The sequence below is a fragment of the Castor canadensis genome, chromosome 8 (assembly GCF_047511655.1).
Source record: "Castor canadensis chromosome 8, mCasCan1.hap1v2, whole genome shotgun sequence".
Taxonomy (NCBI): Eukaryota; Metazoa; Chordata; class Mammalia; order Rodentia; family Castoridae; genus Castor; species Castor canadensis.
The window spans coordinates 58,147,238-58,168,061 of NC_133393.1; the positions used below are offsets into that span (position 1 = coordinate 58,147,238).

The 20,824-nt window shown below is 38.4% G+C and overlaps 1 protein-coding gene across 1 annotated transcript in view; it reads left to right on the forward strand.

Moving 5' to 3' along the window:
- LOC109674433 (ovochymase-1) overlaps positions 1 to 20,824 on the forward strand; it is a 51,361-nt gene that overhangs the window by 22,457 nt on the left and 8,080 nt on the right. The window contains 7 exon segments of the mRNA XM_074084841.1: positions 8,023 to 8,234; positions 12,436 to 12,529; positions 13,405 to 13,431; positions 13,434 to 13,546; positions 17,500 to 17,656; positions 17,965 to 18,040; positions 20,013 to 20,177. Of these exon segments, the coding sequence (XP_073940942.1) occupies positions 8,023 to 8,234; positions 12,436 to 12,529; positions 13,405 to 13,431; positions 13,434 to 13,546; positions 17,500 to 17,656; positions 17,965 to 18,040; positions 20,013 to 20,177 (844 nt within the window).

Genomic DNA, 20,824 nt, shown 5'->3' on the forward strand with positions numbered 1-20,824 from the left:
ATGGAAAAGATGACACTTGAGCACTGTCCCAGAGGTACCAGAGTAGAGAACACTGTTTACGAATCTGGGCAAGTCTGACATGTTTACGGACTGGTAAATGGTTTCAATACAGGGAGAATAACAGATAAAACAGGGACAGATAGCCAGTTGTGGTGGTTCACACCTATAACCCCATCTCTTCTGGAGGTGGGTATCAAGAGGATCTTGGTTCAAAGTGAGCCTAGGCAAAAATTGGTAAGACCACATTTTTTTTATTATTCATATGTACATAAAATGCTTGGGTCATTTCTCCCCCTTCCCATCACCCCCTCCCTTACCACCCACCCCGCTCCCTCCCTATCTTCCCCCACCCCCTCAATACCTGGCAGAAACTATTTTGTCCTTATCTCTAATTTTGTTGAAGAGAAAGGATAAGCAATAATAGGAAGGAACAAGGGTTTTTGTAAGTTGAGATAAGGATAGCTATACAGGGAGTTGACTCACATTATTTTCCTGTGCACTTGTGTTACCTTCTAGGTTAATTCTTCTTGATCTGACCTTTTCTCTAGTTCCTGCTCCCCTTCTCCTATTGGCCTCAGTCGCTTTAAAGTATCTGCTTTAGTTTCTCTGCGTTGAGGGCAACAAATGCTAACGAATTTTTAGGTGTCTTACCTATCCTCATATCTCCCTTGTGTGCTCTTGCTTTATCATGTGATCAAAGTCCAATCACCTTGTTGTTTTTGGCCTTGATCTAATGTACGCATATGAGGGAGAACATACAATTTTTGGTCTTTTGGGCCAGGCTAACCTCACTCAGAATGATGTTCTCCAATTCCATCCATTTACCAGTGAATGATAACATTTCGTTCTTCTTCATGGCTGCATAAAATTCCATTGTGTATAGATACCACATTTTCTTAATCCATTCGTCAGTGGTGGGGCATCTTGGCTGTTTCCATAACTTGGCTATTGTGAATAGTGCCGCAATAAACATGGGTGTGCAGGTGCCTCTGGAATAACCTGTGTCACAGTTTTTTTGGGTATATCCCCAAGAGTGGTATTGCTGGATCAAATGGTAGATCAATGTTTAGCTTTTTAAGTAGCCTCCAAATTTTTTTCCAGAGTGGTTGTACTAGTTTACATTCCCACCAACAGTGTAAGACGGTTCCTTTTTCCCTGCATCCTCGCCAACACCTGTTGTTCATGGTGTTGCTGATGATGGCTATTCTAACAGGGGTGAGATGGAATCTTAGTGTGGTTTTAATTCACATTTCCTTTATCGCTAGAGATGGTGAGCATTTTTTCATGTGTTTTTTGGCTATTTGAATTTCTTCTTTTGAGAAAGTTCTGTTTAGTCCACTTGCCCATTTCTTTATTGGTTCATTAGTTTTGGGAGAATTTTTTTTTAAGTTCCCTGTATATTCTGGTTATCAGTCCTTTGTCTGATGTGTAGCTGGCAAATATTTTCTCCCACTCTGTGGGTGTTCTCTTCAGTTTAGAGACCATTTCTTTTGTTGAGCAGAAGCATTTTAGTTTTATGAAGTCCCATTAATCTATACTACGCTGTGCTGCTGGGGTTACATTGAGAAAGTGCTTGCCTATACCTATTAATTCCAGACTATTTCCTACTCTTTCCTGTATCAACTTTAGAGTTTGTGGTCTGATATTAAGATCCTTGATTATTTTGAGTTAGTATTGGTATAGGGTGATATACATGGATCTAGTTTCAGTTTTTTGCAGACTGCTAACCAGTTTTCCCAGCAGTTTTTGTTGAAGAGGATGTCTTTTCTCCATCGTATATTTTTAGCACCTTTGTCAAAGACAAGTTGGTTATAGTTATGTGGCTTCATATCTGGGTCTTCTGTTCTGTTTCACTGGTCTTCATGTCTGTTTTTGTGCCAGTACCATGCTGTTTTTATTGTTATTGCTTCGTTATATAGTTTGAAGTCAGGTATCGTGATACCTCTAACATTGTTCTTTTGACTGAGTATTACCTTGGCTATTCGTGGCCTTTTGTGTTTCCATATAAATTTAACGGTAGATTTTTCAATCATCTCTTTAATGAATGTAATTGGAATTTTGATGGGAATTGCATTAAACATGTAGGTTACTTTTGGGAGTATAGACATTTTTACTGTGCTGATTCTACCAATCCATGAGCATGGGAGATCTCTCCACTTTCTATAGTCTTCCTCAGTCTCTTTCTTCAGAATTTTATAGTTTTCCTTGTAGAGGTCATTCACCATCCTTTGTTAAGTTTACACCTAGGTATTTGATTTTTTTTTGAGGCTATTGTAAATGGAACTGTTTTCATATATTCTTTTTCAATTTGTTCATTATTAGTGTATAAAAATGCTAATGATTTTTCTATGTTGATTTTATATCCTGCTACCTTGCTATAGCTATTGATGTTGTCTAGGAGCTTCTGAGTAGAGTTTTTTGGGTCTTTAAGGTATAGGATCATGTCATCTGCAAATAGGGATATTTTGACGGTTTCTTTACCTGTTTGTATTCCTTTTATTCCTTCTTTTTGCCTAATTGCTCTGGCTAGGAATTCCAGTACTATGTTGAATAAGAGTGGAGATAGTGGGCATCCTTGCCTAGTTCGTCATTTTAGAGGGAATGGTTTCAGTTTTTCTCCGTTAAGTACAATGCTGGCTGTAGGTTTGTCATATATAGCTTTTATAATGTTGAGGTACTTTCCTTCTATTCCTAGTTTTCTTAGAGCTTTTATCATGAAATGGTGTTGGATCTTATCAAAGGCTTTTTCTGCATCTATTGAGATGATCAAGTGGTTTTTGTCTTTGCTTCTGTTAATGTGGTTTATTATGTTTATTGATTTTCATATGTTGAACCACCCCTGCATTCCTGGGATTAGGCCTACTTGGTCGTGGGGTGAATAATCTTTTTGATGTGTTGTTAAATTCGGTTTTCCATTATTTTGTTGAGGATTTTTGTATCAATGCTCATTAAGGAGATTTGCCTATAGTTCTCCTTTTTGGAGGTGTCTTTGCCTGGTTTTGGGATAAGTGTAATACTGGCTTCATAAAATGTGTTAGGCAGTTTTCCTTCCCTTTCTATTTCATGGAACAGTTTAAGGAGGGTTGGTATCAGTTCTTCTTTAAAGGTCTGATAGAATTCAGCAGAGAATCCATCAGGTCCTGGACTTTTCTTTTTGGGGAGACTCTTGATTGCTGCTTCAATTTCATTTTGTGTTATAGATCTATTCAGGTGATTAATTTCCTCTTGGTTCAGTTTTAGATGATCATATGTATCTAGAAATCTGTCCATTTCCTTAAGATTTTCAAATTTATTTGAATATAGGTTCTCAAAGTAATCTCTGATGATTTCCTGGACTTCGATGGTGTTTGTTATCTCCCCTTTTGCATTCCTGATTCTACTAATTTGGGGTTTTTCTCTCCTCATTTTAGTCAGGTTTGCCAGGTGTCTGACAATCTTGTTTATTTTTTCAAAGAACCAACTTTTTGTTTCATTAATTCTTTGTATGGTTTTTGTGGTTTCTATTTCGTTGATTTCAGCTCTTATTTTTATTATTTCTCTCCTTCTGTTTGTTTTGGGATTTGCTTGTTCTTGTTTTTCTAGGAGTTTGAGATGTATCATTAGGTCATTGATTTGGGATCTTTCAGTCATTTAAATATATGCACTCATGGCTATAAACTTTCCTCACAGGACTGCCTTTGCTGTGTCCCATAGGTTCTGGTAGGTTGTGTTTTTATTTTCATTGACTTCCAGGAACTTTTTAATTTCCTCTTTTATTTCATCAATGACCCATTGTTAATTAAGTAATGAGTTGTTCCATTTCCAGCTGTTTGCATGTTTTTTGTCTTTACTTTTGTTGTTGAGTTCTAGTTTTATTGCATTGTGATCAGATATTATGCACAGTATAATTTCTATTTTCTTATATTTGCTGAGGCATGCTTTGGGCCCTAAGATATGATCTATTTTGGAGAAGGTTCCATGCGCTGCTAAGAGGAATGTATATTGTGTGGAAATTAGATGAAATGTTCTGTAGACATCAAGTAGGTCCATTTGATCTATTGTATATTTTAGATCTTGAATTTCTTTATTGATTTTTTTGTTTGTCTGACCTATCTATTGATGATAATGGGGTGTTAAAGTCTCCCACAACCACTATGTGTCCTTCTGGGTATGTTTGATGAAATTGGGTGTGTTGACATTGGGTGCATATAGGATGATAATTATTATTTCCTTTTGGTCTCTTTCCCCTTTTATTAGTATGGAATGTCCTTCTTTATCTCGTTTGATCAATGTAGGTTTGACGTCTACTTTGTCTGAGATAAGTATTGCTACTCCTGCCTGTTTTCAGGGGCCATTGGCTTGGTAAATCTTCTTCCAGTCTTTCATCCTAAGCCTATTCTTATTTCTGTCGGTGAGATGGGTCTCCTGTAAGCAACAAATTGTTGGATCTTCCTTTTTAATCCATTTCGTCAAATGGTGCCTTTTGATAGGTGAATTAAGTCCATTAACATTAAGTGTTAGTACTGATAGGTATGTGTTGATTCTTGTCATTTAGTTGTCTTAGGTGTTTGAAGGTTTGATTGTTGTACCTAAGTTGAGGTTACTCTCTACTTTCTTGCTTTTTTTTTGTGGTTTGGTGCTGCCTGTCCTTTCATGGTTATGTTGGGTTTCACTTTCTGTGTGCAGAATCCCTTGAAGAATCTTTTGTAGTGGTGGCTTTGTGGTCACATATTGTTTTAGTTTCTGCTTATCATGGAAGACTTTTATTGTTCCATCTATTTTGAATGATAGCTTTGCTGGGTAGAGTATTCTAGGGTTGAAGTTATTTTCATTCAGTGCCCAGAAGATCTCACCCCATGCTCTTCTTGCTTTTAATGTTTCTGTTGAGAAGTCTGCTGTGATTTTGATGGGTTTACCTTTGTATGTTAATTGTTTTTTCTCTCTTACAGCCTTCAATATTCTTTCCTTAGTTTCTGAGCTTGTTGTTTTAATGATAATATGCCGTAGGGTAGTTCTATTTTGGTCTGGTCTGTTTGGTGTCCTGGAGGCCTCTTGCATCTGTATGGGAATATCTTTCTCTAGATTTGGGAAATTCTCTGTTATTATTTTGTTGAATATATTACGAATTCCCTTTGCTTGCACCTCTTCTCCTTCTTCAATGCCCACGATTCTCAGGTTTGGTCTTTTTAATGGAGTCGGTGAGTTCTTGCATTTTCTTTTCACAGGTCTTGAGTTGTTTAATTAATAGTTGTTTGGTTTTTCCTTTAACTATCATTTCATCTTTGAGTTCTGAGATTCTGTCTTCTGTTTGTTCTGTTCTGCTGTATTGGCCTTCCATTTTGTTTTGCAATTCTGTTTTGTTTTTTTTCCTGAGGTTTTCCATATTCCTCTTTAATGTTGTCTATTTTTGTCCTGAGTTCATTTATCTCTTTATTAATCATGTTCTTTGTTTCACTTTGGTGTTTATACAGTGCTTCTACTTCTTCTTGTGCTTTTTCAAATTCTCTATTTTTGTTGTCTTGGAATTTCTTGAGTGTCTCTTGTACATTTTGGTTGACCATATCCAGTATCATCTCTATAAAATTCTCATTGAGTACCTGTAGTATTTCTTCTTTTAGAATATTCTTGTGGGCTTCATTGGGTTCTTTGGCATAATTTATCTTCATTTTTTGGAGTCTGGATCTGAGTATCTGTTTTCTTCATTTCCCTCTGGTTCCTGTACTAATTTTTTGCTGTGGGGAAACTGGTTTCCCTGTTTTTTCTGTCTTCCTGTCATTGCCCTTGGTGTTGTTATTGTCCCTGTACTGTGTGCAATTAAGTATTTTCTAGCTTGTAATAATAGCACTAGTGATATTTAGAATGGAAGGGTGAGAGGAGATGGAACGCAAAGAAGTTAAAGGAAAAGGGAAAAACAAATAAGTAGAAAAAAACAAAACATAGGAACAAACAAAAAAATTTCAAAGATATAAACAGGAAGAGACAATGTACTAATCAACCGTAAGCTGAAAAGGCATTAGAGAGACAGAGAGAGGATTGAAAATAAAAAATAAAAAAAAAATAAAGAAAGATATAAATGGAAAATTATATATATATATATATATATATATATATATATATATATATATTATAAAATATCCAAGTTCAGATGCAATAAAGTTTAAATCTTAATAATTTTGGTGTTTGTCCCTCAGCCTCCAATCCTGGAGATGGTGCTTCAGAAGTAGTTTTGTGGTTGTCTCATCAAAGGGGAAAAATAAAATAAAACAAAACCACACAAAACAAACAAAAAAAAAACCTACAAAGTGTCCCATCCCAAGTTCAAATGCAATACAGTTTCAGTAAGTTCAGCATGCAGGCATAGTTTGGTTGTTGTCTCATCAAAGGTAGGGAGTGAGAAAAGAAAAAAAAAAGATTCTGGAGACAGTTCTGTTAGTGGCTATCTGCACCTGTGGCTCGCCTGCCTGCTGCTATCAGCCTGCTGTTGCTGGAGGCGTTATTTATGCAGATCTCAGGAGTGAGCTTAACACTCACCTAGCCCTGCAGGCTTTGTTTACTCAGAGTTCTCCTGTGCGCAATGCCACTGCTACAAGCTTTCCCCTTTCCAAGCACATTGGGGGAGGTGACACTGCACCCGCTTTCTCAGGCCGGCGTGTTTATTTACAGTTCATGTGGGAAGTGGGCCTTCCCCCCTCTCCTGTTGAGTTTTCCTCCTACTGCCGCTTTTACAACCTTTCCCGCTCCTGATTGCTGGTCATGTGCCTCCGCTCCTACCTTCCCCAGCCGGCTTGTTTATTTACAGTTCTGTGAGGGATTCCCCTCCCCACTCTTCAGTGCTCAGGGCGCCCCACCCTCTTTGCTATGTGTCTTTTTTGTTATTGCTTATTACTCAGTTTCTCTTTTTTTCCCTGGGTGAGGGTCGTTCTGTCTAGGAGGCTATGCTGATCTGGCCCAGGGTTGTCTGTGGGAGTACCGCGTACCACTTAGATCACCTTGTGGTCTGCGTCTTCCCAAGCCGTCTGGGCACTGGCCTCTGGCGGCGGCCTGGGGGCCCTCCTGGTTTCTCCTGGTAAGACCACCTTAACCATTAAAAAGTTAGGTGTCACCCCAGCTACATGGGAACCATAAATAGGAGGACTATAGTCCTAGCTGGCCTTATTAAAAAAATATATCTAAAGCAAAAAGGGCTGACAGTTTGTCTCAAGTGGTAGAGTGCCTGCCTAGCATGTGCAAGGCCCTGAGTTCAAACCCCCATACTACCAAGATGTAAAATAAAAAACAAGCAAAAATAAAACCAGGGACATATAAGGAAGACCTTTGTATGTTCTACTAATAGGACCAAAATTTTCCTAGTAAAATATAAGTTCCATGAGGGCCTGTAGATTTGTTTAGATCAATGATAAATGATCTATCACCAGTGTTTAAAACAGTGCTTGGCAAATAGCAAGCAATAAATAAATACTTGTTAAATGAATAAATATTTTTCTGTAGGGCAGTACCAAAGTCTTGATTGCCTGGAGGAGTTGACAAGACAGACTTTTAAAAATTGGTCTCTTAGGGAATACTAGCAGCTCACGCCTGTAATCCTAGCTATTTAGGGGGCATAGATCAGGAGGATTGTGATTCAAAGTCAGCCCAGGCCAATAGTTTGCAAGACCCTATGTGGAAAATACCCAACACAACAGGAGGCTAGTGGAGTGGGTCAAGTGGTAGAATGCCTGCTTAGCAAGTATGAGGCCCTGAGTTCAAACCCCAGTACTGTCAAAAAAAAATCAGTCTCCTGCTTTGCATGATGGTAGTGACACCTGTAATTCCAGCATTTGAAAGGCTGAGACAGAAGGATCAGGATTGGAGTCCAGACGGGGGAGCCAGATAAGACCCTGTCTAGAGGAATGTATGAATGAATGTGTACTAAAATCAGTCTCCTCAGAGGTGGAGCTTGGGAGCCAGCACCTTTTTGAAGTTCATCTGATGTCTGGGAGTCACTACTATTGGCTATAGCAAACATTTGGAGGAGTGTGTCATAATGATTTCATCTAGGATGAGTTACTGATTTCCTCTTCTTTGCTGTAGATGTGTGCATCATCCCTCCATTCAGTCCCCAGTGGCTTTCCAGAAGAATTGCAGGAGGGGAAGAAGCCTGCCCCCACTGCTGGCCATGGCAGGTGGTTCTGAGGTTTCTGGGAGATCACCAGTGTAGAGAGGGCGTCATCACCCCAACATGGATTCTGACTGCAGCCCACTGTGTACACTTGTGAGTAAAACTGGAATTTTACCAATCTGTTTAGCACATGTCCTTACAGACAATTCCTAGGACATGAGTATAATTGTCTAACCACTAAGATCACCGAGACTAATTCTAAAGCAGGAATTTCCTTTCAGTATTTCTTCTGCATGGCCATCTAGTCTCTGTTTAAACAATGTCATCGAGGAAAAGTTAATCAAACCTTGAAACTGCTCATCTCACTTACATAGCTCTCTGATTATTTTGTTGAGCTGAAGTCTGTTCCCCTATCATAGAATCTTCTGGTCTGATCTACTCTCATTCCAGAAAACAAGAACTAAGACTTACTTCTTCCTTCACATAATGATCCTTCCTGTATTTGAGAAGCTCTCCCATGTTCTGCTTTAGTTTCACTTATAAGAGCTTATAGTTCTGTGGTTGGGTATTAGGAATTTCCCATGTCTTCCCAGGCAGTTGTTCCTTCCCTGGATGGGTTTAGGATTATTCTTCTTAAAAATGGTTCAAGTGAGTGAAGCACTTTGGCTGCTAGACTACTAGTGAACCATGAACTATCCCATGATACAAAGAGTGTGTATGTGTAGTTTAAAGAATAGTTATTAAATGTACATTTGTGTTCACACCATCCACTTTAGGAAAGATCTGTATATTAATCTTCCAAGATCCCCTTAGTGCTCCTTCCAAGACATAAATGCTATGCTAAATTTTGTATTCATCATACTTCTACTTTTTAAAATTCTCTTTAAAAATTCTTTTGGTTTTACACTGCTGGTGGGAATGGTGAATACAGCTGCTTTAGAAAAATTCTTTTGGTTTTAACATGTGTCCCTAAAACTGTATATTGTTGGTGTTTTTTGTTTTGATCCTGTGTAACAGAATTGTAGTCTATGTTTATAACTATTTTCAGCCCAAGCTAGTATAAAAAATCATTTGCAGGTAGATGCTGGGCATCCTTTGGTGGTTTTGAAATGCTCTCCTGATTGTTCCTTCATGCAACCAGCATCAATAACCTCTTCTTGTCATGCCCTGTTTCAACCATTCCTCTGCTTGCTGACAGTGGGCCCAACCCCTGGCTTTTCTGATGCTCAAATTCTGACCTTGCTTTGCCTCTCAGGATACCATATTACCTTTAATTGTCAAGATTCCTCTGACTTCTCTTAGCCATATGTTCTCACTTTCTTTTTTTTTTTTGATGACCTTGAGCACTGTGAGCAGTACCCTTCTGGTGTGTTGTAGAATGTCCACAATCGAGTTTGATATTTCTCTCATGGTTTTGTTGAGGTTATGGGTTATTGGGGGAAGCACATGGAGGTAGCATACTGTTCTGATCACATCATATTAAGGGGATATGGTTTCAACATGACTTGTTGCTGCTGCTAATCTCAGTTTTGTGGCTGAAGTAGTGCTTTGCCCTGGGAAACTATTTTCTCCTTTTCCGTACTTATTCTTCAGAAGCAAGTCTCTAAAAATAGCCTATGCAGTAAGCTCTAACCCCTTGATCAGGGTGTATTTATGTGAATAACTTGAAATTCTATATGGAAGATTTCTCTCTTCCCCCTTGTTTTCTTTTATTTCTGCCTGTATGATGGACTCAAGGATTATTTGTGTGTGTGTGTGTATGTGTGTGTTTGTGTGGCACTGGGGTTTGAACTCAGGGCCTACACCTTGAGCCACTCCATCAGCCCTTTTTTGTGTTGGGTTTTTTTGAGATAGGGTCTCAAGAACCATTTACCCAGACTGGCTTTGAACTGCGATCATCCAGATCTCTGCCTCCTAAGTAGCTAAGATTACAGGTGTGGGCCGCCAGCACCAACTAGGATATTTATTTTGTAAATACTGCATGTTTATTTTGTTCAAATTGTTCCAGCTTTGGCCTCTGTGTCTCTTTGACATGCTCCTGTTTTTTTTGACACTGCCAGGCATTCAAAGCTCATCCTGTATATTCTTTATTCAGTCCTAGAATAAGCCACAATCCCTGCTTGACTTTGTTAGAGAACGCCTGGGAATCCATGGGTGCTGGGAGTGCCAGCTGCATTGAGGGTGGTGTTGCTTCTAGGTCCTCGGCTGACAGAGCTAGAAAATATAGGTGTGCCAGCTAGACCTAACCCCAGTTGTGACCATGGCCATTCATCTGTGTTTATGAGAAGCCAAACAGGAGTTCATGTTTCCAACTCTAGTCCAGTACATGGGGTTTCTTCTTGGTCTTATCTGCTGGAGAAGCCCAACGTATACTAATTCTCAAGTGCATTTTGATGTACCGTGGAAAAGAAGTTTCAACAGTAGCTAATTAGTGAAAAATGATGTGCTGGAAAAGACAAGTGTTAGTACTGAACCCGAAATGTTTGCTAGGCATGTAAGCACTCTACCACTTGGGATTTCATTTTTATTTTTGAGATAGTATCTGTTAACTTTTCTCAGGCTGGCCTCAAATTCAGGATCCACCTGCTTCTACTTCTTGAGTAGCTGGGATTACAGGTCTGTGCCAGCATGTCTGGCTTTCTTTTCTTTTTTTTAACTCTTTGTATTTGATTAACTTATTTGACCAGGGAAGTGTCTTTTCAAAGCTAATCCTTGAAGTATTAGATCTTTACATTAGAAGTGTCTCAATATTTTGGTATAAGAAAAGTTATATGATACACTCATGCCCGCCTTTGTGGGAATTTGTTAGCTGATTTCTTCATGGATTTCTTTCTCCTTGCCTTGTCTTCATAAACCTCAACTTCCAGGACTCCACTCTCAATGGAGGCTTCTCAACAGGAGGCTTCTAAGCATTCAAGTCCATTGAAAAGGGAAGTTTGATGGATGAGACAAGCCAGCTGGAGAGAGATGCAGCATCCAGGAGCTGATCCATGCTACATTTTCACTTAAGGTTACCAGGTGCCAGGCAGCTGACATTCATTGTTGGGCAGTGCTCCAAAGACAATAAGGAGAAGCTATAGCAACATTGTATCACCTCCAGATAGCTCCCCTGCCACTGGTTACTTTTAGTATTAGTTCTCAAACCAGAGCATACACTGGAATCACCTGGAGAATTTCTGAATCTTTTAAGTCTGTTATGAGCCAGAGACTTTGTATTTCTGATAATTTCCCAGAAAAGTTATTCTGCCCTTAGGGGAAACCTGATGTTCCCATCTTGCTCACTCCACACAAGTCTTTTAATTTACTTTAGGGACTAAACTCACTTTGCAGTTATACACTGGAATCTTTTTTTCTCAAACCTAAATCAGCTTTTTCAACTTTACCCATTTTCTGTGATTAAATAGTGGCTCGCTCTTCTCCCATAACTATAAATGACACATGTCCCATTGTCAGGTTAGGGATAAGACCTTCAGGATATAAGAAATGAAATTTATCATGGGCAAGTGGGAAGAAAGGATGGAGAAATCATCAATTGATATCTTGAGTTATTACCTCATTGTTGGAAAAGTCTTGGTCTTTGTTGCCAAATAAGGAATATGTTGCTCTGTCAAACGCTTTTTGCACAGTGTTCTTTTCTAAGTTAACAGATAAAACCTCACTAGAATTTGAGGTCCACATTATCAACTGTATGGTGATTTTATTGTTTTATGGTATTGCCTAGACTATCTCCTATGTTAAGAAGTAGAGTTGAGTTAGACATGGTGGTAGAAGCCTATAATCCCAACACTTGGGAGACTGAGGCAAGAGGATTGCAAATTCAAGGTCAGGATGGGTTATATAATGAGAACCTGTCTCCAGATTTAAAAAAAAAAAAAGTGGAGTAACTTTAAGAAATAAGTTTTTTCATTACCAAGTAATAATTTAGAGGGTGACTATGGAAAATGTAGTTAAATAATTCCATTAGAGCGTGGGACAGATAATGACAATGATAATGGCTTCCATCCTGGAGACTTCCTACCTGCAAGGTACTTGTCGCACCCTTTGCTGGAGTTAGCTTCCTAATAAGGGCATCTTGAAACTCATGACTAAGTCAAAATCATCATGCAAGGAAATGATGTGAGTATCCTTATGACTACACAGAAGATGCCCATGTGTATGAAGAAACATCTCTTTTGAATAAAGTGTGTTGAAAACAACTTCAGTCACCTTACTTTTCCTGAAGAAACAGTTTGGAAAAAAAATTAAGAATTCATCTCCAAGCAGAATTGATAGTTTATCTCTGTAGCTGAAGATCTTGACCTGGCAAAGTACTGGATGTTGATTCACACTTTTAACATCTTTTTGAGGAATATCAAAAGTATGTAAATAATCCACTCTCCTGGACTGTTGTTGCTGGGAACCATGACAGAACCTTGACGGAATCAACCTAACAGGTGAGAAATGTCTTTAGAGGTGTTCTGCCTGATGGATAAATGTTGTCATGTGCCAGGGAATGTCTTTAGCTGAAAGATGTCATTAGCTGTGAAACTCCTAGCACCCCTTCACACTTTTCATGTACACCTACACTTGAAAATGCAACTTGAAATCACGTTTAAATTTGAGAATTAGGTGCAGCAGGTCAGGAAGTGAAAATCCAGGTTGATGCCACAGGTGTGCATAGTTTTTTCTCTGGTTTATATTAGGAAATCATAAACATATATTACCATATACTTATATTTAAATATCTAATATAGCTTATGCATAAATATATAACATTTATAATTATATAAATCACATGTAATATCAATTCATGTCTTCCTGGATTTTTTTTTCCTTTTTTTCCCTTTGAGACAGAGTCTTGCTATACAGCCCTGGCTGGCCTTGAACTTGCAATCCTCCTGCCTCAGCCTCCCAGGTGCTGGGATTACAGGTGTGTACCACCACACCCAGCTTCTGAATTTTTCTGAATTCCTTTTTTATTTTTGGTTCTGGGTATTAAACCAGGGTCCCTGTACTTGAGAATCTTGTGCTCTACCCTGAGCTACACCCCAAGTTCCTCTCAATTCTTATGTATACATATTTAATACACTCAATTTAAGTTGGAAATAAGGTAGGAAAAAAGAATTGTCCTTCTGCCAATGCCCCTACTTTACAAAGAAGCCACATCTGGAAATGAAGACATGCTACATGAAACAGGTTTTTTTTTTTTAATTCCACATTTCTCCATCAGAAAGACTGAAAGCCCACAGTTACATTGGTACAGAGCAAGTCTGATCTTAAGTATATTTTTTTGTGTCACTTGCTGTTGCTTCATCCTCCTGCTGTTTCTGAATCTGTTTCTTCGTTAGATGGTGTCCTGGCCAGTCGCTTACAGCAGTGATAGAAAGAGTGAACTGTAGGCACACTTACTATTCTGCTCATCCAGGAGGGATCACGGACAGGATGTTATGCGCTGGTGTTGCAGCATCCAGAAGGAAAGATTTCTATCAGGTGAGAGAATTCTTATTTTGCCATCAGCTGGAGACTCTCCTAAGGGAGGAGGAAATCACTATCAAAGGCAGAGACAACCAGTCCTTCCACATCCCCAGATGAAGGCCAGGAGGGCTGCAAGAGAAGAGTAACTCCTTACCATGAACAGTCTGAAAGGCAGACAGGGCGGATGCCAGTGTATTGACAGGAGCCATGAGAAGGGAGCAAGTGGCAGGATCACTGACCAGGCCTGGAGTGTGGGGAGATACACTCAGAGACATTTAAGGCTTTGGGAAAGGAGTGGACAGTGAGTGAACAGGGGCTCCAAGCCAGTGCATGCTAATTTTATTCTATTAAATTATTACTTTGTAATAATTTGTAATTTTTCATTGCAGATTCAAATAATCACAAAGGAAAGTAAGAACCCTTGAAAAAATGGTTTTCACATTTAGTGAAAAACAACTCACAAAGCAATAGTTTAATTTCAGCAAGATAATAAATGTACAAAGCTGCACAAACCGATGTACCAGTTGGGCAAGTATGGCTTTGAAAGTTCAACTCAAAAAGAAACATACGGATGCTTCATCTAGGTGGCAAGACCTTCCATGTGAAAGCATGTGGAGAAAAGGAAGGAGGTCCCTCTTAACACTGCATGTTTATGGCAGGTGACCCCTTCCTCTATGGGGTCCAGTAATACTCCAATTCTATTTCAATGTCAGATAATCTCAATTTATATTACCTTAGAAGCACGCCCTGAGAAAGGGTTCAGTGCAATGATCTGTTTCAGGAAGTGTAGACATCACGAGTAGGAAAGTGAGGTGGGAGTGCAGGAAGGGGACAGCCAGTTTGAGATGTGTTATTAAGCAGCTACCACAGGGAAGGGCTGAACGTGAGTGATCCTTCAGGGACACGGGGCAGTGACATAGACTGCAATGGTGTATGTATTCCATCGGCGGGGTGAGAAGCTGGGGCATTTAGATGCTTACTGGTTCCCAAAAGTCATAGTTTGGGAAGGGGCTGCCAATTCCTCAGCGTTTCCCATGCTTCTGAGTGGCCTAGGTGGGGTGGGGAGTACAGAGTGGGAAAAAGCCTCAGGCGCAGAGCCAGGGAATGTACTGGAAGATCTGAGGAATGTGGGGAGGGTACTCCCACTGTCTGCTCGAGTACATAAATGTTATCTTACAAAAATCAGAAAAGTGCTCTGAATTAATGTCTTCATTCTTCCCCTTAGTCTATTAAAAATCAAGGGATGTTTTTCTTCCTGATTTGAATCAGGAAATCACAAATTGATCTGTTGTTTCTGTCATATTTGACAGCATCTAACATAAGGAACCAGCATAATTTGTCTCAAGAAAGCAAAAAAGGAAAAAAACCCAAAAACTAGAGAGGTGTGGAGTGGTCTGTGTCATAGGTGACCAAAATAACATGCTCTCAGTTGGCACCTGTTACTGCAGCTGTGTATGACTATCACTTTGACTACAGCATGGCCATATTTACTGCCACTATAAAGAAAGGAAAAGAGAAGTTGAGACTCTGACTATTAAATATGACTAGCTTTCTTTTACAAAGAACACTAGATGACTAAAAGGGTGACTTTAGAAATCTGCTTTGATAAAACAGACTCTAATAGTTCTTTCATGAAACTAGATTTTACCCTCCTGTTTTTGCTCAGAGGTTATGAACCTGCTGATGTAATTTCTTATCCACAAAGGCAGCAATGACAATGTTGGGATGTAAAGATGGGGAGCTTTCCCATATGCAATGTGGAACCCTGTTCTGTGCTCACTGGCTTTTAAATTTTTTTTTTATTCCAAGTTCTTTTGACCTATAAAGTGATGGATGCCTATTTTCATAAAGTGACACATGTCCCATTCCAGCTAACTTTACCAATTTATTTCATACATTTTTCCTCCTTGCTAAAAGTCTCAAGCACACTTTGTTACCTTCTAATCTCCCAATTCACCATATCTTGTTCATTTTAGGGCCTTTATTGTGGATTTATTTTCTGCATAAAATGTTGCTCCTCCAGGTTTTTGTGTCTGAACTTCTTCTCATCCTTCATGTATTAGCTCAAATGCTACTGAAACTGCATACACATATTTGCACATGTAAACACACACACACACACACACACACACACACACACACACACACACACCTTTATTCTCTACCATTCACTGTGAATATTTCCTTCACAGCTGCTGTCCCCATCTTATTTGTTCACACTCTGACTTGCTTGGTGTGCTGGGTTTGCAGTAGGCACTCAGTGACTTTTAAGTAAAAATACATTTGTTTCTTGAATCATGTCCTAGGCCCTATGATAGGTAGTAGAAATAAATATAAACCAGACAGGCTCCCTACATTGTGGAATGTTTGAAATTGCCTGAAAAAATATATAGAGACTATATTTTGATAGTTAAAGAATGAATGATTACAAAACAAAAATACCTGACTGGAAACATTAGCCCAATTTCAAACAAGAAGGGAGTCTTAAGAATAATCTTTATATGGGAAAAAATAGACCCAGAGAAAATGTGAATTGTCCTGTATTAGACTAGGGATTCTGTCTTTATTCCCAATTTAGGGAAATTCTGTGAAACTATTCATATAAAATAGACATACCAAGAATGTACCATCAGCTCAATTTAATTTATAAGAAAATAAATAAAGAGTTTTGTCCTAAATACATTTATAGCCACTCCCTTCCCTGAAAAGGGCCTCAAGAAACATTGTGTTTTAAAAATGAAATCTTATGTTTTGAGGTTTTTGATGCATGCAATTTAGGGTACTTCATCATAAATTAAGCAAACGTTTATTATGTGCTGAGTATTGCACTAGGTCCCCTAGAATACAAAGCTCAAACGGAACATATGATATTAATAGAAATACACATAAACAGGTGCATGTGTTGGGCACTGCCATTGATTGCCACACTGAGCCTGGAAAGACAGGTATGTTAGCACTAGCTCTGTGTGGTGGGCGTGTTTTGATGTTCCTAATACCATATCATTGTTTCTCTACAACATCTGCCTTCCTTCTTATAGTTTGTTAGTTTAAACAAATATTTTGGGGAGGATGATGAGAAACCCTCCACCTATATGAGCTTCTTGATGCTGTTGGGTAATATTTTTGCCTTTATAATATGTGCACACTGTAATCATGACTGATGTAGCAATGTCTAAGAGTAAAAAGAATAAGTTAAATGTTCATGTGTCTTTCCTTGATATCTATAGTTGTATCAACCAGATACCATCTAAAGTAACTACACTAATGAATATTTATCAACTGGGTGGAGAGGAAAAAGCATTGGACTCTGACAGGTGACAAGGGACTTAGGTGCTCCTGCCAGCATTCCCCATGTGTGTGAAATGGGGCAGGTCTCTTTTCTCTCAGTGTAAGTTTCGACACCTGCTATCCAAGTACATTTCCATCCCTGAAGTTGTGTACGTTTGGGCTCTGTAGGTAAGCCAAAATAGAGTTGTAATCTGGAATTAGAACATGTCCATATTAATAGATGTTAGGCAGCCTTTCTCATCACTGACATCATCTTCTAGTCCCTGTGCACATCCTATAAATCTCCATTTTGCTTCATCTGAATAGATTGTGTCTTGTGACAAATGAGAGGGAAAATGCTACCTACTTATCCAATGATCCTTAATTCACTAATTGGCTGCACCACTTTTAAAAGATCCCACTTATGGGACTGGGAAGATTTAGTAATTGTTTTGTTATTATTTAGGCTTTATTATGTTCCTGGAATTAAACTACCATCTGATTGTCCACAAATTTTATTTGTTCCCTTTGCAAAAAAAGTGAATATACATTTAAGCATCTAAGGTATCCAAATGAAAAAAATGCAAGTCTTTTAGAAGTTAAAGATATGGGTAAATTATTGACAATTCTTATTCCAAAACTTGACAGCAGAGGCTTCAGATTAAAGCAATTTTGTTGAACATGTTTTCTTGTTGTTTCAGGGAGACTCTGGTGGGCCATTAGCATACAGACATAAAAATGATCCTTTTGTCCTCTATGGCATCGTCAGGTGGGTAGCTGGCTGTGTCCAGCCCTGGAAGCCAGGTGTATTTGTCAGGGTGAGTATCTTTTTGGACTGGATCCAATCCAAAATCAAAGGTAAATTGGTTTTAGATTTTATAAAAACAGTGCTTTTTTTCTTTAGAATGGGGATGAGAGTGGTAATATGGTACAAGTAAGCATTATAAAAGAGAAAAACACAACCATATTTCATTTAATTTCTAAATACATTAAAATGCAAGATTCTGTAAGAATAACTTCTCTCTTAGGCAGTTAGGGTAAAGCTGATTTTCCTATGGCCACTCCAATCCTAGATTTGCATTCTCTTTTGATGGCTGCTGTGCACTTTACTACATTTTGTTCTCAGGCTTTCATCTTTATTTTTAATGTAGTCTCCTGAAATACAGGTCCTGTTTCACTTCAGACAAAGAATAGAAGTAAGACCTTAACAAAACAATTGCTTCCACCTCCATCTTCAACAGTGTATCTGGGCCAGGTAATAGGTGTCATGTTATCACATTAATAGATCTAGAAAACATTTAGCAAAAAGCACTATAAATCTGTGTGCAGTAATTTTCTTTGGAAAACCATAAACTATAATTGCTTTCTGGTTCTTAGGTACCAGAGGAGAGATGAGTTGTGGATGTGAATAGGGGTTTTTTTCTGTCCCAGAGGTATAGATGTTAGAGCAACTAAAAAATCTTATAGTTGTGAATAACTGCTTAAATTTTGGAGAAGTCAAGCCTTTGGCAACCCCCAACCTGCTTTGTCTCAGTGGGTTTCTCTATTCTAGATATTTCATATAATTGGAATCATACACTATGTCTGTCTTCTTTCACTTAGCAAGTTCATCTGCATTGTAACATGTACCACTGCTTCATTCCTTTTTATGAATAAGTATTTCTTCAGGGTGAAAAAATTTTGGAGAAGTATACAGAATTATTTAAATTCTGAAATGTTTACTCTTACCTGAACACAGGTCTAACCTTCCAGGTATCTTGCTTAGTAAAGTCTCCAGGTATAAGAGGACCAAGACTTACATCAGTATTAAATCTCTCTTGAGACTGGAATAGGATTGAGATAGAAAGCAGACATGGTTCCAGTATCCTAAAACTTTCAATGTTCTGATTTAAATTAATGACTTCAATGAGTTTCTGAGAAAGTTAATAGCTGGAAAGCACTTAGAAAGTTAAGGTCAGAAAATGGTGGTGATAGTGCTCATCTAATATATTCAGGCTATTTTAACCATTAATATTGCTCAATGTAAAGAAGACATTTCTCTGTTATATATGTTCAGAAATATTTATGCATACCAAAGAACTTTGAATTTTTTTATATGAAAGGGTGTTTTGTTTTAATTCTATGAATATTTTATGAGATAAAATGTTAGGACTATGCCATATTTAACACCCACACACTCCCACCACTTGCTTTTTATACAAGGGAATTAACAAATCTTAGTAATGTTTTTCTGAGATTGTTACCCCACTTATAAAAAGCAATGACTTGTTGGGAACTCACGGATCTATATGATTTCACCCCAAGCTGTATTTCCAGGCAAATTTGTCATAGAGGATTTGTACAGGGGAGAAAGACTGAAAATACTGAACAACATGTTGGAGCCAGACTCTGAAGACATCACGAGGTACACTACGTGATACAGTAAAAACAGGGAGGGAACAATTACTTTGTTTATTCACCCTACCCAAATTGAAGGGTGTGGAAAAAGAATAGAGACTGGGAAATCATTTAGTGTTCTCTTAAACCAAAGCAGACCTGGAAAAAGAATAGAGACTGGGAAATCATTTAGTGTACTCTTAAACCAAAGCAGACCTGTAAAATAGCTACTTAATTGTTATAACTGTATAAAATAAAAAGAATTTTTGAAATACCAGAGACACTAGACAGCAGAGTAGGGTCCTGAATTTTCTCAGCACTCCATTTCCCTTAAGTTCCCTGTTAGTTGTGTTGTTCAAAAACAATGTTTACAACAGGTTTCCATGACTGGACTGTGAATTCTCCAAGGTAGAGCATATATGGAGAATGTAATGTATTCATTAATCCATGGATTAGCATGTGAATATAGTAGGGAAGATTTTGTTTTGTAACTTTCCAGAAAGTTTTTGTCAAAGCAATAGATAGGGGAAGAAGGAAGGTCAGGATAGAGGATATGGAACAGGGAGAAGCTGATTGCAGTGAATGGACCACAGAGCTACTGGCATCTGACCTTGACAGGTATCTCTGTGGCCCAATTTGAAAATTCAGTTGAAATCAATTTTAAATAGTTGTTATTCAAATTCTACCACTGTAATCCCAGTTCAAGAAAATTGGATGAATTAAATGTATTGAGTTTTGGCTTTTTTTTAACACAAGAACCAGTGATGGGGATAAAGTTTTAATTTTCTTCCAGCCAGACTAGATCTTTCAAGCTTGTGGTGGATTTGTTACTCTGAAGTGAAGCTAAAGAGCCCAGAGCCTTTTTCTCAACTCCAAGATACTCACTGGCTCATACAGGAAAACTGGAGTGTTCACAGATGTTCAGAGCTGCACCAAACAGTGACAAAATTTCCTGTTGCGTATCTATTACTTCCTGGGCCCTCATATGTGCTAAGACTCAGTTCTGACTATTTATAACAAAAGCCACCAAGAGAGAAGGATGGGAGGTAATTCTTCCTGGAATTGAAACTGCTAGGAAACTTTTCCATTTAGGCTTTTGATCAAGAATGAGTTCTGCATTGTGAATGATACCCCTTAGGTGTTGATTCTTGTAATCAACCCTTTCCCTCCCCCTCCCCTTAATCACTCATTGTGTTTTCAGAATGTGAATTCACAAAGCAGATATACTACATATTGAAAGAGGCAGAAGCAGGGAAGAAAAGGACAAGATGACCCAACGTCTTCTAACAGAACCATGCCAGAATGTCAGAAGAGAATTTATGGTAGAAGGGGGGAATTCAGAAGATGCTTAAAAGTAGAGCAGAGGTAAATAGGGGGAGACAAGTGAAAAAGTTAAGCAAATACATTAAAGGGTCTTAAAGTGGTATGATTTAAAGGCTTGCTAATAACAGCAGCCCTCATTTTTCATTTTATGTCAGGCAAACATTTTCAGCAAAACAGACATGCCACCTCCTATTTGTGTGGATATAATGAAAGCATTTTGGCTCACAATCAGAAGAGAGGTTGGCAGACAATTGAAATAATTTGGCTAATGGGGAAAACTAGAAACAAAACGAGTTTGTGTATGTCTGTGAGTATATGGTGCATGCT